This window comes from Lontra canadensis, unplaced genomic scaffold (genome assembly GCF_010015895.1).
Source record: "Lontra canadensis isolate GAN:19392208 unplaced genomic scaffold, GSC_riverotter_1.0 scaffold180, whole genome shotgun sequence".
NCBI lineage: Eukaryota > Metazoa > Chordata > Mammalia > Carnivora > Mustelidae > Lontra > Lontra canadensis.
The window spans coordinates 195201-222826 of record NW_022631174.1 but is presented as its reverse complement, the minus strand read 5'-3'; the positions used below and the strand labels follow the sequence as shown (position 1 = coordinate 222826).

The window sequence follows — 27626 nt, the reverse complement described above, 5'->3', positions numbered from 1 at the left end:
ACCTTGTGTGGCCTTGCATTCATGGCTGCATCCACCTCCTCCACAGTGGCATATGTGACAAACCCAAAGCCTCTGGAGCGCTTGGTGTTTGGGTCTCTCATTACCACACAGTCCGTAAGTGTTCCCCATTGATCAAAATGGCTCCTCAGACTCTCCTCAGACTCTCTTTGTTTCAAAGCTCAAACCTCTGATGAAGAGCTTCTGCAGCTGTTCAGGCTCTTTGGGAGACTCTGACTTAGACATGATGGCGGTGGGAGGGGAGACTTTAATGATGCTTACTCGGCGGTGTCCACGGGCAGAAACCTCTTATGGTTTTATTTAACCTTTAGTACATTGTCACTGGCCCTGACTCCAAGTCCAGTAAGTCACTCTGGGCCTTAAGACTTCAGCTTATGAATTGAGGCACAATTCAGTTGAGCACTAGTAAACACCAAATAAATAATTTGCCTTCAGCAAAATACTATAATCTCTATTAAGAATATAAGTGTTTTGTTACTTTTACCTCATGAAAAAATAAATCAACATAAAATGGAGGGATTTCCATTGCCTTCTCATGGCAACCCTTTATCTTTCCATTGAAAAGAGGTCCCTTATGAGGACAGTAAGAAATCCTTTGAACTGGACTGGAAAAATCTGCCACTATTCTGTGTCAATCCCACCTCTGACCTTTTTAGAGATTGTCTTGGTAGGATGCCTGATGGGGTTGGCTTTGAGTGATCTGACCTTCAGCACTTCCTTAAACATGGACATAAAAAGGATCCGCTTCCAGCAGTTTAAACTGAAGTGAAGCAAACTACCAAGATAAAAGAAAAAAAAAAGTTTAACTTTAAAAGCAATTTTACTTAAAATTTCCAGTTTTCCTTTAAGACTTATTACAGCCTAATTTAAATAAACAGATTTCTAGTTCACTATAAATTGGCTAATTATTGACTAGAGAGTTTCCTGGTTTTCCTCCTATTTCAAATAATGTAAAGACTCCATTATTTGGAGATATAAATGGCTAAGTTAATTTCCAAATCCATTATTTCATTTATTTTATTCAATATAGTTGGACTTATTTTTAAAGAGCTTTGAAAAAAAAAACATTTCTAGCTCACTGCTTGTGTTTGCAGTTGTATTTCTTTTATTAAATAATTTATGATGTGGCTTCATTAATTTGATTTTTAGCTCATTATCACATCATAAATAAGAATTCTCTAAATACTGATCTCTTATCCTTCCACTTGACCCAAAAGAGGTAAAAACAAAATAAAACAAAACAACAACAACAAAAAAACTCAATTCCCACTGCTATAGAGAGGGGTATATTTTACCATATTTTTTTTTCTTTGTAAGTGGAATGACACATGTTGTTTTAGCAAAGACATCTTTTATTCATTCCTCCCTTTCCTTTTCATCATCTCCCTTAGGTAAGTCAATACTAAAAACTCAGTGTGTGTTCATATGTATTTTTCTCCTTTTATGGACTATGTAAAACTGTGTAGACGTATACTGATATGTCCTCATCACACATATATGGAGTTGGGTTTCTTTGTTCCTGTTTTTAATTTTTGTTTTATATTACCTTGAACAACTCTATAAAAGTTATCTTTAGGGACGCCTGGGTGGCTCAGTTGGTTGGACGACTGCCTTCGGCTCAGGTCATGACCCCGGAGTCCCTGGATCGAGTCCCGCATCGGGCTCCCAGCTCCACGGGGAGTCTGCTTCTCTCTCTGACCTTCTCCTCGCTCATGCTCTCTCTCACTGTGTCTCTCTCAAATAAATAAATAAAATATTAAAAAAAAAGTTATCTTTAGAGGCACCTGGGTGGCTCAGTTGGTTAAGCAGCTACCTTGGGCTCAGGTCATGATCCCAGTGTTCTGGGATCAAGCCCCACTTGGGCTCCCTGCTAAGCAGAGAGCCTACTTCACCGTCTCCCTCTGCCTGCAGCTCTGCATACTTATGCTCTCTTTCTGTCAAATAAATAAAGAAAAATAAAATCTTTTTTTTAAAGTTATCTTTATATATAAGTTCTTACAAATTGGTACATTTGTTTCTACAGAATAGCTTTCTAGGAAAGGAATAGGTATCTTTTTTCTTAGTAGATATTTCATATTCTCATTTTACTGATTAATAAAACAGGCTTTTTAGAACAGAAGGTTGAACTTGGTTAATCACATTACATTTCAACCAGCAATCTAAGACTACCCTATCACCTCATGTCCATATCAAGATGAAATCTGTAGCATTAAACTTTCTCTCTGGTTAAATCATTATATTGATTTCTATTTCTCTAGTAATTAGTCAATTTCCTTATTCCCAAGGGTGTTAGTTATTTGATTTGAGCTTGGTATATTGTGCATTCATATCTTTGCCCATTTTTAGACTCTGTGTTTTGCCTTTTTTTCCTGACAGTTTGTAAGAACTTTTTATTACTGAAATGAGCTCATAGCCTGCTATATGCATTTTCATTTTTTTCCAGATATATCATATCTGTCTTGCTTGGTATATCTTTTTTTGCATTCCGATGGTTTTAATTTCATTTAATAAGTTCTGAATTTCTAGATACTCTAGGTGTCTAGCATTGCACATGAACTATCTAGATTTTCTTGCACTATTGCCAGAAAACAATCAGTGTTTTAATTCAACTGGTGTTAATTTTTGTAAATAGTGTAAGACAGACAAGGATCCCTTTTTAATTCCTCCTAGATCAATGCATTGCTGTTTCAGCACTGAATATGAAATTTGCTAGTCTTCTCATTGAATGCCTCTACCACAATTGTTGTATTAACTTTATTATTTTGACAAGGTATTCAGAGTCTGATGCTTATCAGACTGAGCTACCCAAGTGCCCCTCAATTCCTTTATTCCTAACAACTGATTCTCTTTCTCTATTAACTTGTTTTGTCAAAAGTGAGAAAGACCACGAAATATGTAGAAAGTCCGTGATTTGTCTTTATCATCCCTTCCATGCATTTCTGCCTTTTAATGTCTATTTCTCTTTTTTGCTTCCTGAGAACCTTCTTTCTACTTCTTCCCACCTTCCATTGGTATCACTTCAGCCTCATGTCAAGCCCACCTTTCTTTATTCCTCTCAAATTGGTCATGTCCTAATAACTTTCTACATGTTTTCCTATCATGAGATAGGTTGATAAATATTTTTTATACTCAGTTTCAATTTTTACAGTGATCCCCAAAAGTAGGTATTACTATTATCACTGTTACTGAAGAGGCTATATGAGTTGTCCAAGAACCACACCAAAAAATGGCAAAGCCTATATTCAAACACAGACATTCTGATCATAAATTTCATGTGGTTTTTTTGCTGTCCTTTATTTGTAAATGACTCTTTTGTTTGATTGACTAATCTGAGTTAGGATGACAGTGATTAAGAATCAGTAGATAATTTTCCAAAGTTTATCATGTCAAATGCTTTTTCTACATCAATTGAGAGGACCATGTGGTTCTTCTCTAATTGATTTGTTCTATCCCATTGATTGATTTGCAAATGTTGAACCACCCTTGCAACCCATGGATAAATCCCACCTGGTCATGGTGGATAATCTTTTTAATGTACTGTTGGATCCTATTAGCGAGGATCTTGTTGAGAATCTTGGCATCCATTTCATCAGGGACATTGGTCTGAAATTCTCCTTTTTCATGGGGTCTTTGCCTGGTTTGGGGATCAGGGTAATGCTGGCTTCATAAAAAGAGTGTTGAAGTTTTCCTTCTGCTTCAATTTTTTGAAACAGCATCAGGAGAATAGGTATTATTTCTTCTTTGAAAGTTTGTTAGAATTACCCAGGGAACCTGTCAGGTCCAGGGCTTTTGCTTTTTGGGGAGGTTTTTGATCACTCCTTCAGTCTTGTTACTAGATATTGGTTTATTCAGGTTGTCAATTTCTTTCTGATTCAGTTTTGGAAGTTTATAGGTTTCTAGGAATGCATCCATTTCATCTAGGTTGCTTAACTTATTGGCATATAACTGTTGATAATAATTTCTGATGATTGTTTCTATTTCCTTGGTGTTAGTCATGATCTCTCCCTTTTCATTTATAATTTTATTAATTTGCATTTTCTCTGTTTTCTTTTGGATTAGTTCAGCCAATGGTTTATTGATCTTATTGATTCTTTCAATAAACCAGCTTCTAGTTTCGTTGATGCATTCTACTGTATCTCTAGTTTCTATCTCATCTATCTTTGCTCTAATCTTGATTATTTCCCTTCTTGTGTATGGGGTTGGTTTAATTTGTTGTTGATGCTCCAGTTCTTTAAGGTGCAAAGTTTAACTGATTTGACTCACCATTTAATAGATTTATTTGGTCACAGAAATGAGTCTGTGTATGTGTGTGTGCATGTACATGTGTAAAGCAATTACTTTACATCTCAGGTAATATTTTTTTTTCCTTCAGAACATAGTTTTAAGTTATTACCTCTACCAAAAAAATCATATTTCAAAATGAGGCAAATAGGTTTAAGTGTGGAAATATTTCACATGCTATAGAAGAGTGACTAAGAAACCAGAGTAAATATTAGAAGTTGGAATTATTATTTATAGGAATATAATGAATAATAAATATCTGTTATTTGCCAGGACCACCTAGGGTACTTGGAATGTCACTGGACATCTCAGATGTACCCTTACTTTACAATTCTAAATACTCAAATATTAGATACTACATTTATTTTACATAGAATAGCATGCACTCTTTATGGCAAGGCATCATGAACATGTGCATTTGTATTAGAATCTCCATATATAGCAAATAAAAACACAGAGTATGCAGTTATATATACTTCTCAGATAAAGGACAAATGTTATTTTTAGTATAAGCATGTGCCATGCAATATTTGGGATTCATGTATACTAACAATTATCCATTTTTATCTGAATTCAAATTTAACTAGGTATTATGTACTTTATCTGGCAACTATTTTTATATATCTAACACTATACTCAAATCAGTCTTCATATTGATGTTCAAGACAACAATAACTGCTAACAGCTACATAGGATCATCACATTGCATTAAACTTTTTTTTTAATGTTGCAGTAGAACCCATATAACATAAAGTTTACTGTCTTATTTTTAGGTATGCAGTTCAGTAGTGTTAAGTGCATTCACATTGTGCCACCAATCTCCAGAGCTCTTTCCATCTCGCAAAATAGAAGTTCTATACCCATTGAAGCACCTGTCATTTCCCCCTCACTGTGGCCCATCAATCACCCTTCTACTTTCTGTCTTTTTGAATTTAACTACTTTAGGAATCTCTTATAAGTAGAATCATGAAGTATTTTTTTTGTTTGTTTGTTTCTGTTTGTTTTTGTTTTCTGTTGACTGTCTTATTTCACTAAGCATAGTGTCTTTAAGGTTTACACATGAAGCAGGTGTCAGAATTTCCTACCTTTTTAAAGGCTGAATAGTATTCTACTTTTAGTTATCTCTTCACCTGTAAATAGATATTTGGATTGCTTTTACCTTTTTTGGTTATTATAAATAATGTTTCAGAGTTGGTGTCTTGATCCCTTCGAGCTACAGTAACAAAAATCCACTGAATGGGTAGCCTATAAACAGCATAAATGCATTTCTCACAGTTTTGGAGGCATGGCTGGGTGAGGGCTCTCTTACAAGATGCAGACTTTCCATGTCCTATATCATGAAGACTTTCCCATTTTCTTCTAAAAGTTGTATAGTTGCAGCTCTTATGTTTAAGTTTTTGACTCATTTTGAGTTAAGTTTTGTATATGGTGTAAAGTAAGTGTGCACTCCATTGTGTTGCTTATGAATTTGCAATTTCCCTAATAGCATTTGTTAAAAAGACTCTCCTTTCCCTGTTGAATGATCTTGGCACCTTTGCCAAATATCATTTGACCATTTAGATGAGAGCTTATTACTGGATTCTCTGTTCTTTCCATTGACCTATAGGTCTGTCTTTATTTGAGTACTACATTGCTTTTAGTACTGTTGTTTTATGATAAGTTTTGAAATCAGGAAATGTGAGAACTCCAACTTCATTCTTTTTTAAGATTGTCTTGGCTATCCTTGTCTCTTGTGACTCCATATGAATTTTAGGATAATTGTTTTTATTTCTGTAAAAAAAATTGCATCGAGATTTTCATAGAGATCACATAAGTCTACTTTTTGATGGATAGTTATTCTGTTCTTACTCCAGTACAGTTCTTAGTGTTCAGAGTCATTTCTAATTTTATTAGTTTGGATATTATCTCTCTGTGGGAGGTAATGTTAAAGATGCTACCTGGCAGCAAAAAGCAGCACTTCTGAGATAGGATAGCATAAAGAGAAAAAGAAAAACCCTAATTTACAAGTATTAAAAGTTTTTAAAAAGTGGATATTATATGTATGTATTTATGTATTGTTGTGCTCTGGCTGCCATAACAAAATACCACAGGCTGCATGGCTTAAATAGCAGGAACATATTTTCTCATACTTCTAGAAATTAGAAGTTCAAAATCAAGGAATCTACAGGTTTGGTTATAGGTGAGGTCTCTTACTGATTTTCAGAGAGCTGCCTTCTTCTATGTCCTCCCATGACCTTTCTTCTGTTATTGATGAGAGAGTGCTGTTCTCTGATGTCTATTCCTCTTCTTATAAGGGCACCAGTTCTGTTGGTGTTGAGCTCCACCCTTATGATCTCATTCAACCTTCTTTACCTTCTGAAGTCCTTATCTCAGAATACAGTCACAGTAGGATAAGGCCTCACCTATGAATTTGGGGGTAGGAGTGATCAGTCCATAATAACATAGATTAAAAAATAAAGAATAAAAAGGTATGTCACTAACATAATGGCAGTCTCTTATTGAAATGGCCACCTCTGCTGCTGGGGACAGAATTAGGAAAGCAGAGGAATGATGGATAATACTTTATCCAGTGTCTAAAGTTGTGAAAAACAACCTTGTGTGAATGAAAAGACCAACCTTCCTCACTCAGTGGCTTTTTTTTTTCAATTTTTATTTTATTTTTTTCAGTGTTCCAAAATTCATTGTTTATGCACCACTCCCAGTGCTCCATGCAATATGTGCCCTCTACAATACCCACCACCAGGCTCACCATGTTCTCACCGCCCCCCAAAAACCCTCAGTTTGTCTCTCAGAGTCCACAGTCTTTCATGGTTCCTCTCCCCCTCTGATTTCTCCCAACTCACTTCTCCTCTCCATCTCCCAATGTCCTCTGTGTTATTCCTTATGCTTCACAAGTAAGTGAAACCATATGATACTTGACTCTCTCTGCTTGACATATTTAACTCAGCATAATCTTTCCCAGTCCCATCCATGTTGATACAAAAGTTGGGTATTCATCCTTTCTGAAAGAGGCATAATACTCCACTGTATATATGAGCCATATCTTCTTTATCCATTCGTCTGTTAAAGGGCATCTTGGTTCTTTCCACAATTTGGTGACTGTGGCCATTGCTGCTATGCAATGGGTATAAAAGAAGGGTACATGGCACCTCTTTTCACGACATCTCTATCTTTGGAGTAAATACGCAGTAGTACAATTGCAGGGTCATAGGGAAGCTCTATTTTTAATTTCTTAAGGAATCTCCACACTGTTTTCCAAAGTGGCTGCACCAACTTGCATTCCCATCAATAGTGTAAGAGGGTTCCTCTTTCTCCACTTCCTCTCCAAAAATAGTTGTTTACTGTCTTGTTAATTTTGGCCATTCTAACTGGGGCAAGGTTGTATTTCAGTGTGGTTTTGATTTGAATCTCCCTGATGGTCAATGATGATGAAAATTTTTCCATGCGTCTGTTAGCCATTTGTATGTCTTCTTTGGAGAACTGTCTGTTCATGTGTTCTGCCCATTTTTTGATATGATTATCTGTTTTGTGTGTGTTGAGTTTGAGGAGTTCTTTATAGATCTTGGATATCAGCCATTTGTCTGTAGTGTCATTTGCAAATATCTTCTCCTATTCTGTGGGTTGCCTCTTTGTTTCATTGACTGTTTCCTTTGCTGTGCAGAAGCTTTTGATCTTGATGAAGTCCCAAAAGTTCATTTTCACTTTTGTTTCCTTTGCCTTTGCAGACTTTATCTGGAAAGAAGTTGCTGTGGCCAATGTCAAAGAGGTTACTGCTATGTTCTCCTCTTGGATTTTGATAGATTCCTGCCTCACGTTGAGGTCTTTCATCCATTTCAAGTTTCTCTATGTGTATGGTGTAAGAGAATGGTCAAGTTTCATTCTTCTATGCATAGCTGTCCAATTTTCCCAGCACCATTTATTGAAGAGACTGTCTTTATCCCACTGTATATTTTTTCCTGCTTTGTCAAATATTATTTGAACGTAGAGTTGAGTGTCCATATCTGGACTCTCTACTCTGTTCCACTGGTCTATGTGTCTGTTTCTGTGCCAGTACCATGCTGTCTTGATAATTACAGCTTTGTAGTAAAGCTTGAGATCAGGCAACATGATGCCCCCAGTTTTGTTTTTCTTTTTCAACATTTCCTTAGCAATTCAGGGTCTCTTCTGGTTCCATACGAATTTTGGGATTGTTTGTTCCAGCTCTTCAAAAAATGCTGGTGGAGTTTTGATCAGGATGGCATTGAAAGTATAAATGGCTACAGGCAGTATAGAAATTCTAACAATGTTTATTCTTCCTATCCATTAGCATGGAATCTTTTTGTGTCTTCATCTTTTTGTGTCTTCTTCAATTTCTTTCATGAGTGTTCTGTAGTTCGTTGAGTACAGATCCTTTATCTCTTTGGTTAGGTTTATTCCCAGGTACCTTATGGTTCTTGGTGCTACAGTAAATGGAATCAGTTCTCTAATTTCCCTTTCTATTTTTTCATTGTTAGTATATAAGAAAGCAACTGATTTCTGTACATTGATTTTGTATCCTGCCACATTACTTAATTGTTGTATGAGTTCTAGTAGATTGGGGGTGGAATCTTTTGGGTTTTCCATAGAAAGTGTCATGTCATCTGCAAAGAGAGAGAGTTTGACTTCTTCTTTGCCCATTTGAATACTTTTTATTTCTTTTTGATGTCTCATTGCTGTTGCGAGGACTTCCAGTACTATGTTGAACAACAGTGGTGAGAGTGGACATCCTTGTTGTGTTCCTGATCTCAAAGGGAAGGCTGCCAGCTTTTTCCCATTGAGGATGATATTTGCTGTGGGTTTTTCATAGATAAAGTTTATGAAATTGAAGAATGTTCTCTCTATTCCTATACTTTGAATTGTTTTAATCAGGAATGAATGATTTATTTTGTCAAATGCTTTTTCTGCATCAATTGAGAGGAACATGTGTTTCTTCTCTCTTCTCTTATTGGTTTGTTCTATTGCATTGATTGATTTGCAAATATTGAAACACACTATCATCCCATGGATAAATCCCACCTGGTCATGGTGCATAATCTTTTTAATGTACTATTGGATACTATTAGCTAGGATCTTGTTGAGAACCTTGGCATCCATATTCATCAGGGATATTACTCTGAAATGTTCCTTTTTGCTGTGGTCTTTGCCTGGTTTGTGGATTAGGGTAATGCTGGCTTCATAAAAAGTGTCTGGAAGCTTTCCTTCTGTTTCTATCTTTTAAAACAGCTTCAGGAGAATAGGTCTTTCTTCTTTGAAAGTTTGGTAAAATTCTCCAGGGAATCCATCAGGTCCTGGGCTCTTGTTTTATGGGAGGATTTTGATTACTCCTTCAGTCTCATTACTAGATATTGGTCTATCCAGGTTGTCAATTTCTTCCTGATTCAGTTTTGGAGGTTTATAAGTTTCCAGGAATGCATCCATTTCTTCTAGGTTGCTTAAGTTATTGGCATATTACTGTTGATGATAATTTCTGATGATTGTTTCTATTTCCTTGGTGTTAGTTGTGATCTCTTCCTTTCATTCATAATTTTATTAATTTGGGTCCTTTCTCTTTTCTTTTGGATTAGTTTGGCCAATGGTTTATCGATCTTATTGATTCTTTCAAAAAACCAGCTTCTAGTTTCGTCAATGCGTTCAACTGTATCCCTAGTTTCTATCTCATTGTTCTCTGCCCTAATCTTGATTATTTCCCTTCTGGTATGTGGAGTTGGCTTACTTTATTGTTGATTCTCCAGTTCTTTAAGGTTTTGAGGTGTAAAGAGAGCTGGTGTATTCTGGTTTTTCTTTTTCTTTCTTTCTTTCTTTTTTTTTTTTAAGGGAGCCTTGGATGGCTATATTTCCCCCAAAAGACGGCCTTTGCCATATCCCATAGGGTTTGGACCAAAGAGCCTTCATTCTCATTGGTTTCCATGAATTGTTTAAGTTCTTCTTTGATTTTCTGGTTAATCCTAACATTCTTAAGCAGGGTGGTCTTTAGCTTCCAAGTGTTTGAATTCCTCCAAACTTTTTCTTGTGGTTGAGTTCCAGTTTCAAAGCATTGTGGTCTGAGAATATGTAGGGAATAATCTGTCTTTTGGTATTGGTTGAGCCCTGATTTGTGACAGAGTATGTGCTCTTTTTGTTAGTCTCTTTGTCAGTTTTTACATTTGGGGCCCATTCTGGCTGGGTCTTCTCTTTTTTTCTGTCTCTCTCTCTCTCTCCATTGACAACATGGGATTTTTTAGGGCAGAAGTGAAAGCCACCCAGGAAGAAGTTAAAAATGCTATCAATGAGATCCAATCTAATCTAAATACTCTAACAGCTAGGGTAACCAAGGCAGAAGATAGAATTAGTGATGTAGAGGACAAACTAATAGAGAAAAAGGATCTGGAGCGGCCTGGAACAAACTGCTTAGAAGCCATGAAAACAGAATTAGGGAAATAAATGGCATCATGCAATGTTCCAATGTCAGAAGTATTGGGATCCCTGAGGGGGAGGCAAAAGAAAAAAGACTAGAAGATATGGTTAAAGATATGGTTAAACAAATTCTCATGAAAATTTCCCAATCTGGGGACTGGAACCAGTGTTCCTGTCCTAGAGGTAGAAAGATCACTCCCCAAGATGAATGAATCTAGAAAGACCTCAAGTCACTTGATAACAAGATTGACAAATCATAATTTTAGATAAGAGCTTTTGAGAGCAGCTAGGGGGAAAAGATTCCTTACATACAGAGTAAGGTCCATCAGAATCATGTCAGACCTGTCCTCAGAAACTTGGCAAGCAAGAAAGGGCTGGCAAGACATAGTCAGTGCATTAAATGAGAAGAACATGCAGGCAAGAATACTTTATTCAGCAAGGATGACATTCAAAATGGATGGAGAGATAAAGAGCTTCCAAGACCAGCAAGGTTTAAAGGATTATGTGGCCGCCATCCTGGCACTGCAAGAAATAATAATGGGGGTTGTATAAAAGAAAGAACCCAAGAGTGACATAGAACAGAAATTTACAGAGACAATCTATAGAAACAAGGACTTCATAGGCCACGCGATGTCAATACAAACATAACTTTCAATAACCACTCTCAATGTGAATGGCCTAAATGCACCCATAACACAGCACAGGGTTGCAGATTGGTTAAAATGATAGAACCCATTCATATGTTGTCTACAAGAGACCCATTTGGAACCTAAGGATACATCCAGACTGAAAGTGAAGGGATAGAGAAGCATTTTTCATGTCAATGGGCCTAAAAAGAAAACTGGGGTAGCGATTCTTGTATCAGATAAATTAGATTTTAAACTGAAGACTGTAGTCAGAGGTAAAGAAGGACACGACATCATTCTTAAAGGGTCTATCCACCAAGAAGATCTAACAATTATAAATATTTATGCCCCCAGGATGGGAGCAGCCAACTACATAAGACAACTGGTAGTCAAGATAAAGACTCATATTGGTATGAATACATTGATAGTAGGGGATCTTAACAAACCAATCTCAGTAATAGATCATCCAAGAAGAGAATCAATAAAGAAACAAGAGCATTGAATGACACATTGGACCAGATGGACCTCATAGATGTGGATAGAACATTCCCCCCTAAAACAACAGAATACTCATTCATCTTGAGCTCTCAGTGGCTTTCAAAAAAATGACACACAATACATTTTTTACTTTTTGAAAACAAGCAAGTATAAATAAGAACATTTACATTTCTAGATATTCAGTTTATATTTGGAGGAAGAGCAGATTCTAGGAAATTGAGTGAGATAATAGTAACAATTTCCCTTTCCTTTAATTTAGAATAAAATATTTAATTTAGAATAAAAGTTTCCTGAAAATGCAAAATATTAAATCTTTATTGATATTGCAGTAAGAAAAAATGTGAGCTGGTGTATAAATGGTAATGATTTATGTTTTTAGACAAATACTGTTCTAGCCTCCACATGATCTCTTCTAAAAAAAAAAAAAAAACCCAAGTAAAAGTTAAAAAGAATTAGAGGAACTACTGAGTATTGGACAGTGCTCCTACATATAAATAAAATTTCAAAATTCTTACTTGAAAGCAAAATTGGTGTTTTTACCTTTATAAAATATAGGAAAACTACACCCTTGAAAAATCACTGCCTTCTCAAATTATATCAAATATTGACGCTATTTCAGTCACCATGAATACATCAGAACTGTGTACAGACTTTCAAGTATCATTTAAAATCACCAGTTTATTTACCAAGATTATGAATTTAAAATAGTGGTTAATCAATTCTTTATTTAATAATACTGTTTCTTGTATCACTGTTTATGTTATTTATTTATTTATTTTTAAAATTTATTCTCTCTCTTTCTTTTTTAAATTAGTCAAGTCACTCACTATTTAGAATACAATATTTTTGAACTCACTGATAGGAAGTCCCACTTTCACTGTTTTTGACAGCAAGTTAATTCTCCTCTATTATAGTGACAGGTAGCAAAATGTAGTCAAGGACAGCTGACTTGCAAACAGAACATTGTATAACAAGAGTATTAGTATCAGAATATGGTGAATTACAACCATAGCTTGAATTAAGACCTGGAAGATATTCTAAATCTATCACTCCAAAACTATATTACCCTCAGCTTTTTTTAATCATTAAAATTGAAAAGGTTAAACAAAATAATGAAATGGAAAAGCAGTAATAGTTGCTTTACATAATGAAATAAGTATTGTAGGGACTACATGTCTATGAAAATGCCTGGCATAATGAATTTCAAATAGACTTTATTAATGAGTATTCTACAAAAACTTTATATGATTTTTTAAAAAACATATAAAGTTATATGTGTTTTAGAGACACATGGAATTATAAGTTATGGTTAAGATCATTTCTGTTCCTAGAATGACATTTTGATATACGTGGGGAACCAGTGGTTTTATGTGGCCCAGAGAAATGATGCTTTCAAATGTCCAGTATCTGAAAACTTGATATTCTTTCATATTTATCACCCAGGATTCAGCAATTCATCTTCAAAATTAGGTAGGTACTATGTACTATATACTGCTAAGTAAGAATGATATGGAAATAATCTGAGTTGCCCCCTCCTTACCATTTAATCTTAAATAATGATACTGGTTGTGCATTACTAGGACAATATATCAGATTTTTAAAAAACAACAAATAGGGGCGCTTGGGTGGCTCAGTGGGTTAAAGCCTCTGCCTTCGGCTCAGGTCATGATCTCAAGGTCCTGGGATCCAGCCCTGCATCTGGCTCTCTGCTCAGCAGGGAGCCTGCTTCCTCCCTCTCTCTCTGCCTGCCTCTCTGCCTACTTGTGATCTATCTCTCTCTGTCAAATAAATAAATAAAATATTTAAAAAGTAGCAAACAAATATACAAGAAAACAGAAAAACTGCATGCTTATCTCCCTTCTGTAACTAACACCTCTTGTATGAGTTTAGACAACTCATCTGACTTTTTTTAAAAAAGACTTTATTTATTTATTTGACAGATAGAGATCACAAGTAGATAGAGAGGCAGGCAGAGAGAGAGAGGAGGAAGCAGGTTCCCCGCTGAGCAGAGAGCCTGATGTGGGGCTTGATCCCAGGACCCTGGGATCATGACCTGAGCCAAAGGCAGAGGCTTAACCCACTGAGCCACCCAGTCGCCCCTCATCTGACCTTCTATATACTTGGTAATTCTATTAAAAAATGAGGGGAAAATATCATGTCTTGTATCCAAAATCTTAAGGGGATCTTAAGGGAGTCTTAAGTTCCCTTCAAACATTAAGATGCTTATAATCAGTATAAAACATCTATTTAAAACTTCTACTAATTTCCATACAAAATGCTTTCTACAAATGTAATCCCTTATTGTATTGAAAAGAGATGACACCATCCAAAAAGAGCTATTCTTTGTTAAATATTCATAAAACCCAGTAATTTCTATACTGCCTGTGGTACATCAGCCTTAAGGAAATACAATATTATTAACATGAAGGAAATACAAATAAACATAAAGTGCATTTAAAAATACAAATTAGTTTATTTGATTGTACAGCCTACACTCAGAGTGCCTCAAACCTGCAAACTGTATGACAAGCGAGTTTACAAAGTGAGATTAGCTCTGTGCCAGTGACATGTAATTTTGATAAAGCAAGTGATTAAATTCCTCACATTTAGTGGAAGAAAAGCTGTTCTGAAAATAATGGTTGAATCATTGTAATCGTTACACATAAATTTTTTGCTTAGAGTAAAATGTAGTTGGAGCAAGATAAGGCTGAATCAGTTACTAACATAGGTTCTCCCATCTCTTAGGCAGTCATTCCTGGAGGGTGATTAGCAAATGGAATGTTTTAGCTTGAATTGGCCAAGTTTCTAAAATTGGATCATGAACGTATGCAGTCAAATGATGAGACAATCCCCTGAGAATCAGGATTCATGTATTCCAATTCTACTTTAACAAGTGTCTTAACAAAGTTGCAGATCCTTTATGCAGTTTGCATTTTTCCAGAAGAATTATCAAAATGATAAAACTGGGGGGAAATAAAGTTTACATGGTAAATAGTCTGACATTGACATTGTAAGAAAACCCATTTATAGGGAAACACATTAGACTGAGAGACAAATTTTACTTGATATGACCATTTCTAGCTGTGTGGATACTTTACTCTCTAATTTACATATAATTAATTACTATACTGTCTTTTAGGGCCCTTTAGCTCCTCATCTTATGAGCTGTGATCTCATCACTTCTAAAATGAGGAAACTCATTTTAGGATCTTGTAAAAAGCAAATGCACTAATAATAAGTGTAACACACTTATCATAGTCTCTAATAAGTTTTCCAAAAGGGACTAAATGTTAGTATAGATAGCAGTCACTCAGTGAACAATTCTGTTCACAACCCCACTACCTAGTAATCCCCAAATTTTAGTCCCTCTCCTTTATGTATGATATTGAAAAGTATATCAGTATCCTCTAAAGTTGCCAGTGACCAATGCATAAGATGGTACTTTACTTTTTGCTGTGATCATATCATTTTAAAGGACCAAAGATCACATTATTTTAAAGGACCCAAAATTCTGCAGATTAAACCAGGAATGAACCATGAACTCAAGAAGGATCTAAGATTAAAGAAATAGATTTTATACTAAGCAAAACAACAACAACAAAGAAAACCAGGTTGAAATAACCCATTTTTAAGCCTGCGAGGTGACATTTCTTAAAAACCAGTTAACTCTTTTATGTCATGTAAATATTTTTCACATTTGTGGTACCATGAACGATATTTCATTTAACAAGTGTGAACATGCATTTCTGATAAAGTTGTTGTTTAAACACACTTTGGATGAGGTGGGGACTTGAATAGTCACCAAGAAAAATGGTGTCTTTTTTGTTCGTTTTCACCTCCAATTAGAAGAAAATCTATCAGTTACAGACACAACCATTTTCATAAATACAGAATTATAAATGGCTGCCTTGAGGTGCCTGGTGGCTTGGTAGTTAAGTATCTGCCTTTGGCTCAGGTCTTATTCCAGGGTCCTGGGATCAAGCCTGAATCTTAGGTGCTACCTGCTCACCAGGAATCCTCCTTCTCCCACTCCCACTGCCCCTACTTGTGTTCTCTCTCTTGCTGTCTCTTTCTGTCAAATAAATAAATAAATAAAAATCTTTTAAAAAATGCTGTCAAGATAAAAAACTTCTGCACAGCAAAGGAAACAGTCAACAAAACAAAGAGGCAACCCACGGAATGGGAAAAGATATTTGCAAATGTCAGTACAGACAAAAGGCTGATATCCAGGATCTATAAAGAACTTCTCAAACTCAACACACACAAAACAGATAATCATTTAAAAAAATGGGCAGAATACATGAACAGACACTTCTCCAATGAAGACATACAAATGGCTATCAGACACATGAAAAAATATTCATCATCACTAGCCATCAGGGAGATTCAAATTAAAACCACATTGAGATACCACCTTATACCAGTTAGAATGGCCAAAATTAGCAAGGCTGGAAACAACATGTGTTGGAGAGGTTGTGGAGAAAGGGGAACCCTCTTACACTGTTGATTGGAATGCAAGTTGATGCAGCCACTTCGGAGAACATTGTGGATATTCCTCAAGAAATTAAAATAGATCCTGAAATAGCACTACTGGGTATTTACCCCAAAGATACAAGATGTAGTGAAAAGAAAGGCCATCTGTACCCCAATGATCATAGCAGCAATGGCCACGGTCGCCAAACTGTGGAAAGAACCAAGATGCCCTTCAACAGACAAGTGGATAAGGAAGATGTGGTCCATATACACTATGGAGTATTCTGCCTCCATCAGAAAGGATGAATACCCAACTTTTGTAGCAACATGGACGGGATTGGAAGAGATTATGCTGAATGAAATAAGTCAAGCAGAGAGAGTCAATTGTTATACAGTTTCACTTATTTGTGGAGTGTAAGAACTAACATGGAGCACATGGGGAGATGGAGAGGAGAAGGGAGTTGAGGGAAATTGGAGGGGGAGATGAACCATGAGAGACTATAGATTCTGAAAAACAATCTGAGGGTTTTGAAGGGGAGGAAGGGGTGGGAGGTGGAGCGAGCCTGGTGGTGGGTATTATGGAGGGGAGGGAGGGGTGAGAGGTGGAGTGAGCCTGGTGGGGGGTATTATGGAGGTCACGTATTGCATGGAGCACTGGATGTGGAGCATAAACAATGAAATCTGTTACACTGAAAAGAAATTATATATATATATATGTGTGTGTGTGTGTGTGTGTGTGTGTGTGTGTGTGTGTGCCTGGGTGGCTCAGTGGGTTAAGCCTCTGCCTTTGGCTCAGGTCATGATCCCAGGGTCCTGGGATCGAGCCCCACATTGGGCTCTCTGCTCAACAAGGATCCTGTTTCCCCACCCTGTCTGCCTGCCTCTTGCCTACTTCTGATCTCTGTCACATAAATAAATAAAATCTTAAAAAAGACCCACAAATATTCTTGTTGTTCATTAGTACCCCATGTGTCTCCATTTTATTTTTACTTATTTATTTTAAATAATTTATTTATTTGACAGAAAGAGAGAAAAAGTGAGAGAGGGAGCTCAAGCAGAGAAGGACCACAAGCAGGTGGAGTGGGAGAGGGAGAAGCAGGCTTCCTGCTGAGCAGGGAGCCCCATGCAGGGCTTGATCCCAGGACCCTGGGATCAGGACCCCAGCAGAAAGCAGATGCTTAACAAGGGAGCCGCCCAGGTGCCCCACTACATTATCTATTAAATAAGTTTTATTAATCAACACTTTTTTGGGTCTGCCTTATGTGTGTTAACACTAATACATTGTGCTTTCATTTGCTCTTTAGTGATCACTGAGGAAGTCATGAATCTTTTCATGTATTTATTGGCTGATTTTTTTCTCCTCGGGATATTTCTGTTCAAGTATTTTCATTGTTTTTAAGTTACCTACCTTTTTTTATAGATTCATAGTTATCCTATCTATTTTTGTATACAATTACTTAGTTGGTATATCAATATAGCCTTTCATAGTTTTAGTGTTGTCATTTGGTGGGCAAGAATTTTTTTTTTTTACCTTTTAATGAGTAGAGTACAACTTGCCAACCTTTCTTATGCTTCATGTTTTTGGTGTCTTGGTCAACTAATCTTTGCCAACTCCCCCAGATCAGAGAAATATTTTCATATTTTACCTTCTAGAAAATTTGTGATGTCATTTTTTGTATTTAGTATACGTCAGTCTGGAATTGAATTTTAGGCTATTTTGTTCCATGTGGATATTCAACTAGTTTAGCACTGCTTTGTCAAAGTCTGCCCCCTTTTTTTTTTTTTTTGTCTGTTTTCTCTGGTCATTTCAATAGTCTTTTTGTAATAAATCCAATTCCATCAGATTCTCCTCTCACTCTCTTTCTCCCTCACTCTTGCCCTCACTTTATTCTTCAAATTTCCTGGGTAATTACTAGTCCTTTTCATGTCCATGAAAATATAAGAATTGGCTTCTCAATGTACACAGGCACTTGCTAAATATTAAACTGGGATTGCATTGAATCTCTAAATCAAGTTGGGGTAAATTGAAACTTTACCACACTGATGATCAAAGCTATGAAACTGTTCTATTAATATATGTAACATATTAACATATTTGACATCCCATTTATTTAGATCATAAATTCCCCTTAGTAATATTTTATGGTTTTCTGTGTGGAGACTTTCTGTGTAGAGACTGTATAAAGTCTTTGGAGAGATTAAATCCTAGTTTTGGTGCTCTCATAAATATGATTTTCAACCTTTGTTCATATTTCACAGAATTCTAATGAATTTTTTCTTAATTTTTAACTTATATCCTATGACCTTGATTAATTCACTTCCTGATTCTAATACTTTGTACATTCTTTTAGAATATCTTTCTATACAAATTTCACTCATTTTTTCCAGTTGTTATACCTTTAATGTTTCCTCCATAACTTATTATACTGGCTAGGATGTCCACTTCTAGGTTTGTAGATTACTTGTTCAATTTTAGGTGTTCAATATTACAAAATTTTATTTCTGCCTTGGTGAGCTTATGTTTCTCTTAGAAGCAGCACATCATTATGTGTGTATGTGTGTATTGATGCAATCTAACAAATTTAATCTTTTAAATAGAGTATAGAACCCATTTACATTTCATGAAATTACTGAGCCCCTAAATTTTTGTCCATTGTCTTGCAATTTTTTTTGCTTCATCACTTTTTATGTCCCTTTTTAAAAATATATTTTTCCTTTATATCTTTAAAATGTTGATAAATGCTGTCAGCCTCCAAATCTCTGATCACTTAAAATACACACAAAATGAGAAAAAAGAATGTAGACTTACAAAGAATAATTTAGCTTTTATAAGTCCTTCTTTTAAAACACTAGAGAATTTACTTTCACAAAAAGAAACAAATTCAGAAGGAAGAAGTAGGATGACAGTCACCTTCATCAGCACATAAACAGATATTCAATACCAAATAAACTGTAAACTCCAAAAAGATGCGAACTGTTTTTAAAAAGATGGCAACTGGCTTTAGGTAACAATAACTTTCCTGGAGATTAATGAGGTAGAGGTGGTAGAATTGTTCAGTAGGCACCAAAAGCATGCGGATAACCTTGTAATGAAAGGAAGGAAGAATGAGATTCTAAACAAAAATGTTTTAAGAGCAAAAAAAATTTATATATCTATATATATTTTGCTCTTAAAACATTTTTAAATTTATTATATATATATATATATATATATATATATATATTCCCCAGTCCTAAACCCCAGCACCTGGGAGCATGACCTTATTTGGAAATAGGGTCCCTGTAGATGTAACTAGCTAGGATAAGGTCATATTTGAGTAGGTTGGGCCCCTGATTCAATAGGACTTGTGTCCTAATTTTAAGGGAAACTTAGGATACACAGATATGCCCTGAGGGAGAATGCCATGTGAAGAAGCCCAAAGCCAGGGCAAGACTTCAAGCTGGGAGAGAGGCCTTGAACAGATCCTTCCTTAATACCTTCAAAAGGAGCATGGCCTACCAACATTGTAGCTTCTAGAACTGTGAGACTGTCTATTTCTGTTGTTTAAGCCACTAGGTTTGTGGTATCTTGTTATAGCAGCCCTAGAAAGCTTGTTAGAGGAAAAGAAACCAACCATAAGCACATGAGGAATTGGGGGAAAAATATATATATATATCTAAATGTTTAAAACATTGAAAAGGAACACACATTTGTGAACCCTGTGAAAAGGAAAACAAGCAAACAAACTGAGCCACAGGATTCACACAACTTTTTACCTGGAGGAGTTCTGGATGGTGGGGGTATGGAGGAGATTCCAAGGAAAAGATGGGAGTCTCTCTGGTGTGAGGAAAGAGAGACTGGAATTCAGGAAGGCTGGAGTGATGAAAAGGTCATGGGTTCCAGAAAGAAGGAAGTCAAGTAGAAAACCAGCTCTTGGAAGTACACACTGGAGTCCTCTTGAGTCCTTGCTCAATGGAAAGCAGTGTGTGTATGAGAAAATGCCTCAGGTTCCAATAAAGAGTAAATGGAATTGAACCAGATGGTTCCCAGGACTCAGACAAGGCTAGAGGTCATTGGAGTTCCAACCAGCCAGAGTGAAGAGTTCTTTTGGATAAGTCAGAATATTCAGTAGAGACCCAGTAAGGATCATGAGTTAGTAGAGGGACTAAATGATCCCTAAAATAAAGGTTACTCTACAGATTCCCTAAACAAGTTGAAGAACAATTTTAGAAAGGGTCAGAATGACTTACTCATATCTCACTGCCCGTGTGACAGCAAATAATAGAAGGAAGATAGCATCCTACAAAGGACTCAGTTCATCTAAAGGAAGGCAGTTCAAAAGGGAAGAAGGAACAGATGGGAAAAGGAAAATATGACTAGGAAGGTAGTAGACTTCAACTTAAACATTTCAACAATTACCTGAAGAATTAGCTATTAATATTCTATTTAAATAAAAGACCTAAATATGTCAGTGAAGAATAAACTTTAAATAGAAGGATGCAGAGGATAATATAGATTTTGTGAGAAGAAGAATTATGAAAAGGGCTATACCGTACACATACTAATCCTAAAAGTCTGAATTTAATAGGTCTAGGCAATAGACAATGGAAAGACAACAAATATAATGAACAGAGAAAGAAGACAATTCCGAACAACAAAGGACCCATTTAGAAAGACATGGCCATCATAAAGGTGTCTGCATCCAAATAGAAAGCTTCAAAATACATGAAGCAAAAACATCCTGAAAAAAAAAAAAAAAGAAATTGACTAATCCACAATTCAACGGGGAGAATTCAACATTCATCTGTCAATAATTAATAGAACAAGCAGATACAAAAATGGGAAGTAAATAGACCTAAAAATCCATTCAACCTACTTGACCTGTTTGGCACTGGAACACAATGCCCAACAAAAGCAGAATACCCAAGGACGCAGGAAATACTCATTGAGATCAACCACATTCAAGACCATAAAACAAGTCTCAAGAAATTTTTTTTAAAGATTTTATTTATTTATTTGAGAGACAATGAGTGAGAGAGAGCATGAGAGAGGAGAGGTTCAGAGGGAGAAGCGGACTCCCCAAGGAGCTGGGAGCCGATCTGGGACCAGATCCTGGAAGTAGGGGATCATGACCTGAGCCGAAGGCAGTCGCTCAACCAACTGAGCCACGCAGGCGCCCCTCTCCAGAAATTTTTTAAAAACGGCTTACAGGCACCTAGGCGGCACCATCAGCAAAGGGCCCAACTCTTGGTTCTGACTCAGGTTGTGATCTCAGGGTCTTCCGATTGAGCCCTGAGGCAAGCTCTGTGCTCAGTGTAGAGTCCACTAGGACTCTCTCTTTGCCCAGCCCTTCCCGCCTCCCCCACTCACGTGTGCTCTTTCCCTAAAACAAAAAAATCCTTAACAAAAATGAACAATGGTTGAGAGTGGGAGGGGTGGGGAGAGAAGCAGCACCGCCCCCCCCCCCCCCCCCCGCGCGCGGGAGCCTGAGATGCTGCCCGCCCTCCCGGGGCCGCGCTCCCTCAGCAGCCACCGGGGCAGGGACCCTCCAAGAACCTGGAGCCATGGCGCCTGCCAGCCGGGCTGCCTGGGCCCAGAGCGCCGCTCTAGCAGCAAGTAGTGCCTCCAGCGCCGCGGGAGCCCGGTCGCTTGGGGGCCGCAGGCGGGTCCAGAGAGGAGGCAAGGGTGGCGCTCAGGCGCCCGCCACGGGGCAGGCAGGATGTGCATGGAGATTCCGAGGGACTGACGGAGCTGTAGCAGGGCTTCACGGTGGAGGTGGCTAGGAACCAGTTTGTGCACCTACTGGAGTTCCCGCTGCCACACTTCCGGGGCCTGCAGCAGGAGCAGGAGGGCAAAGGCGCTGCCTCCTTTGGCCATGAGGGCAGGACCTGGGGTGGGGCGCGGCCACCGCCTTTGGGGCGGCACCCCCAGTGAGGGGGTCAACTTCGCGGAGGAGCCAGGAGACCGGGAAATTTATTTTGCTTTTGACAAGGAGGATTTTACCAAACAGCTCATACCTAATCTTCAGAAAGTCAGAACTGCAGGTGCCACCAATGCTTCTCAGTCCTTGGCGCCTTGGGAAAAAGTTGGGCGGAGGGAGCTGAAGACAGTGGTTGGGACAAGGAAGGCTAATTTTACTAGGAGGGCCGCAGCGGCGCCTCTCCCCCGCAGACCGCCAGGGGGCGTGCGGAGACACCCTCCCCCCACCCTCCCCGTGCGGCAGAGCCTTGGACTTGTGACCACCAGCCGGCCCTCTCGCCTTATGGCAGCTCGCCCTCCGGCGGTTAACTTGGGGCGGAGCTTGGGTGACAACCATAGGTTGGGAGCACGCAGAGGAGAAAGCAGTGGCCGCCAGAGGAGTCCAGGCCGTGGGAGGGCAGGGCCTTTGATGCCTTCGGAGAGCACACTCTGTGAGCTGGGGGCGGGGGTCCTGGTGTGGGAGGAACTGGTGTCCCTTGGGGGTTGGGGGCGCTTGCCCCACAGGGGAAGGGGCCCCGGGAGGCCTCAGAGAGACCTAAGCTGGCGGAAGGAGCAGCACCTCGAAGTTGTGTCCCCCCCCTCCCCCACAGACCCCCACACTTTCTTCCCCTCCCCTGGGCCCCCGGATCAAAATGCGCTGGGAAAGTTTGTAGTCGGAGCAGGGCCCGTACTCAAGGCCCCGGGCTAAAATGTTAGCAATGCTTTTTCCACCTGGAGGAACCGAGCGTTAGAGAGGTCTGCCTTTTTACAGCGGTGTGAGTCCATTAAGTCATTTCAACTCCCAGAGCCTCAAACTCCAGTTTGTTGGAAAAAATGAATGAGAGACTATGTTAGAAGGCTGTTAAACTTTGTAAACAATTGCCGCCTTTCTCAAGCCCTCTGTGGCAGCTGCATTGAACATTTTACATAGGTCATCTCAACCCCAGAATTTAGGGTTCTCACTTTTATCCTGCCTGTGAGCAAATATGCACTCTGCTGGTACAGTGACTTGCCCAAAGTCTCAGAGCAAGTGAGTGGTGGAACCAGGATTGGGTGCTAGGAGAGGCCGACTGCAAAGCCCACGCTTTTAACAACTAAGCCGCTGCTTCCGTCCTTATTTACATTATGAGAATTGTTGTTAATGCCTGGGTTATCATTTTGCTTGCCTGTGGGACTATGGATATATACAAAGTGAGTTACAGGGCTCTCAAATTATTCCTGGAAAGATGAGAGGCCCTGGCATCAATATGCTTCCAATCTGGTACAGGCTTTCCCAGAAGTATGAAATTCTTTTTATTCCTGTGGAAAGGAACCAGAGCAGGTATTGCACAGTTCATTGATAGGCTCATGCACTAGGAAATTAAAATAGGAAACAGAGTGAACTGCTGATGGTTATGGTCAATATTTCTCTAAAGGAAACTCCACAAAGAAGAATGTCAAGTGCGGGGGAGTACCCACTAGAAGAAACAGAAAAAGATGAAGAAACAGAAGTGGAAGAAGAGTATAATCAATATGATAGAGAGGTGGAAAGTATGCAACAGGAATTAAAAGAAGATGACATGTTAGTACAGAGAAAGCCTCAGCAGGAGGGGGAGCAGGAGGAGAAGGAAGAGGAAGGAGAAGAGGAGGAAGGAGTGGAGGAGAAAAGGGAGGAGGGGGAGGAAGGGGAAAAGGAGGTAGGGGACGGAGAAAGGGAGGAGAGGGACTAAGGGGAAAAGGAGGTGTCAGATGAAGAAAAGGAGGAGAGGGAGGAGGAAGAAGGGGAAGAGGCAGAGGAAGAAGAAGGGGAGGAGGGGAGAGAGGGGAAGAGGAAGAAGGAGAGGAGGAGGAACAGGAAGGAGGAAGAGGAGTAGAGGAGGAAGAGGAGGAGGGAAGAGTAGAGCAGAAACGGGAGGAAGGGAGGAGTAGAGGAGAAAGGGGAGGAGGTGGAGGAGGCAGAGGAGTAGGAAGGAGTGGAGGAAGAGAAGTCAGGAGAGGAGGGGGGGAGGAGTAGAGAAGAAAGGAGAAGAGGGGGAGGAAGAGGAGGAATGGGAGAAAGAGGAAAGAGGGGAAGAGAAAGTGGAGGAGGAAGAAGGGGAGGAAAGGAAAGAGGAAGAAGAAGAGGAGGAGGAGGAAGAGGGGGAAGAATATGGCCAAGAGAAGGGGGCTGTCAGAGAAGAAACAGAGGAAAAGGCTGGAGAAGCACAGGGGGAGGAGGCTGCCATTCAGGAAGAAACCACAGCGAAGCCTCAAGAAATCACCAAATCCATGACCAGTTTGGAGACACTTACACTGTCTGATTACCAGTCAGTCATATCAGGAACTTCCCTAGTAAGTAGTAATTTTAAGTCATTCATCTATTCATTCATTCATTCATTCATTCATTCATTCAGAATCATGGAATGCTTATCATTTGCCAGGATATGGGGAAAATACAAATAAGATACAGTCCATTCTCTTGGTGTGTAGGGAGGCAGACTGATACCTGAACACTATAAAACAGTATCCTAAGTGCAGTGATTGAGTGATGCATGGGAGATATTTAAAAAACAAAAATCAAGGACACTTAGCCCAGCTAGGAGGATGGTCAGGGAAGGCCTCCTGGAGGAGGTGTACAGGGGAGCTGACAGAAAGAGTTCCTAGGGGTTAGTTAGAATGCACTTGTCTTAGAACAGAGTCAGCGTGATCATAGTAATGTAGGCTCTCCCCCTGAAGGAGAACTCAGCTGTGGTTCAAGGAGAAGTGACTGTGACTCGCCCATCCTTGGAGATGACCAGGGCCACTTAGAAGAATGGTTTTGCTGTGTGGTTCTGCTCATAGGCCAAGAATAAACCTGGCACATGCATGATTCATGTTATTTAAGTACAAAATGTCCCAGGTTCCTTTTTATTTTTTTAAATAATTATTATTTTTTAAGATTTTACTTATTTATTTCACAGACAGAGTGAGAGAGAGCACAAGCAAGGGGAGAGCGGGAGAGGGAGAAGCAGATGCCCCACTGAGGAGGCAACCCAATGTGGGCCTCGATCCTAGACCCCAGGATCATGACCTGAGCCAAAGGCAAACACTTAACCAACTGAGGCCCCCAGGCGCCCCCCAGGCTCCTTTTTGAAACAGATCATAGTTCCAGTGTGAGGCGAACACTAAGGCTGGGTGAGTAGAAACAGAAAGAAAAGTAAAGGAGGGAATGAAGCAGCTATACACTGTATTTGGAATCAGAATCTTTTATTTTTTTTTTAAGAGAACCATTACTGAGTCAAAGGATGCCTTAGAATCAGAACATTTGGAAACAAATGAGCCTTTATTAGACTTGAGCTCAAAAGGAAAATTTCTTGATTTGGATCAAATGGGTTCCAAGGAACCAGAGATTATTTTCCCTGAAACACAGCCCTCAAGCGAGCTTGGGGAGAAAATCGACCAGATGCCCCAGGGTGAACTGGGCCGGGAAAGGAGAGAGGAAAAAAGATGATCAGACTTAAGTGAGTGAGAGAGGAAGAATTCCAGTCCAAAGCAGAGATCCCCGAGAAATCACTGGTGTCTACTAGTGAGGACATGTTGATTCGAAAGGATGACCGCGCCAACGTGTATCCTTTGGTAAGGAAGTGTAACATGGTTTTTTTTTCCTCTAGTGCTTTAAAAGCATTGTGAAATAAGGGATTTTATGCATATGGAAGGAAAATACCACCAGAAATATCCTTTTGAACTAATAACAGACTCGTATGCTTTAAAGTTCAGTTCAGCGCTCTGGCGAGACATGTGTGACAGGAGTGCTGCCTCTGGGCCTGACATCTGGGTCCAACAGTGTTGCTCCCCAGGCAGGAAATTCTGGACGTGGTTTGTCTGTTACATAGGGTGCCCTTTCTTGTGGGAGACTCAAGGACAATCTCTCCCTCTCCTCCCCATTCCCCTTCTTTCTCATTTCCTCCTCCTGCTCCTCCATTCCTTTCCCCTTTCCCTCCTCTCCTCACCTCTTCTGCCTTAGATGGCTTGATACCTCTTCACAAGCTCCTAAAACCATTATGGGCTCCTAAAACTGTGTGTTTGGAGATGGACCAGAAAGCAAAAGGTATGGAAAAGTGAAAGGCACTGAGAAAGGCACCAGGGGGTCGACTGGCATCTGCCTTTGCCACACAAATATTACCATTTACCAAGAGAAGGAAGAGGAGGAGAGTTTTTCCCTTCCTCCTCCATGTGCCACTGAAAATTGCTTCCTAGGATTCACCTCCAGTTTTCCCTATAGATTCTGCCTTTGGAAGATTTGTAAGTGATCGGATGCACATCAAGTGTTTAATGTAGTTCCTGACACATAGTGAGCACTGGACGGGTGTTCACATCTAGATGATGATAGTGGGATAGTGGTGGTGGTGGCAAGGATGGTAGTGATGATGGGGATGATGGCAAACACCTAGTGGGAGATGCAGACAAATGACAGCCTCGTTTCTGTAGACTGGGTTTATTTTGAGCAGTGGAGATCAAGGTCACAACATGGGCTTGTCCAGTCTGAAAGATAGAACAAGTTTTAGAGCCCGTGAAGACTTTTGGCTTGTTTAGCCAGCTAGCATGACATCCGGGGATATCGTTAATGAGAGCAAGTGTCCTGCATGCCAGGGGTTTGGGTCCTCTGTTAGATGTGGGCTCACTGCAGAACTCAACTCCTCTAGACCACCTCCCTCCGCAAATTTGTTTAGCTCCTTGAGAACACCTTCTTTCTGTTCCTTTCTGTTCCCGTTCCTGTATTGGTTCTCTCTCTCTCTCTTTTTAAATTTTATTTATTTGATAGAGAGAGAGAGATCACAAGTAAGCAAAGTGGCTGGCAGGGAGAGAGGGGGAAGCAGGCTCCCTGCTGATCAGAGAGCCCGATGTGGGGCTTGATCCTAGGACCCTGGCATCATGATGTGAGCCAAAGACAGAGGCTTAACTCACTTAGCCACCCAGGTGCCCCCCCCTGCCTTTTTTCTTCCTGTTAAAATTAATAGGTGCTCTTAAAAAAAAAATTCAAAGCGGAGTCACCAGGGTGGCTCAGTTGGTTAAGTGTCTGAGTCTTGATTTCGGCTGGGGTTGTGATTGTGATCTCAGAGTTGTGAGCTCAATCCCCGCATGGGGCTCCGCACTGGGCATGGAGCCTGCTTGGAATTCTCTCTGCCTCTCTCCCTCTGGCCCTCCCCCCTCTAAAAATAAATAAGTTAAAATTAAAAACAAAATTAAAATACAGGTAGATTCTTCCTCTCCCACAGACCATGCCAAATCCATTTCCTGGAAGTGACTACCATTCCAGTTTGGTATAACTGTATACCTTTCCAGACCTTTTCCTGGGCATCTACGGACACATCTGTGTGTGTGCACACACACACCACACACGCTAGGTTTTGTTTTCTTTACCAGTAAGATATTCTGCATGACCA

The 27626-nt window shown here is 39.3% G+C and overlaps 1 protein-coding gene across 1 annotated transcript in view; it reads left to right on the top strand.

Moving 5' to 3' along the window:
* Positions 1 to 22162: 22162 nt before the first annotated feature.
* The window catches only part of LOC116860642 (cilia- and flagella-associated protein 251-like), a 46233-nt gene continuing 40769 nt past the window's right edge, over positions 22163 to 27626 (top strand). Inside the window, 5 exon segments of the mRNA XM_032846764.1 lie at positions 22163 to 22933; positions 23661 to 23810; positions 24328 to 24555; positions 25466 to 25706; positions 25709 to 25818. Of these exon segments, the coding sequence (XP_032702655.1) occupies positions 22163 to 22933; positions 23661 to 23810; positions 24328 to 24555; positions 25466 to 25706; positions 25709 to 25818 (1500 nt within the window).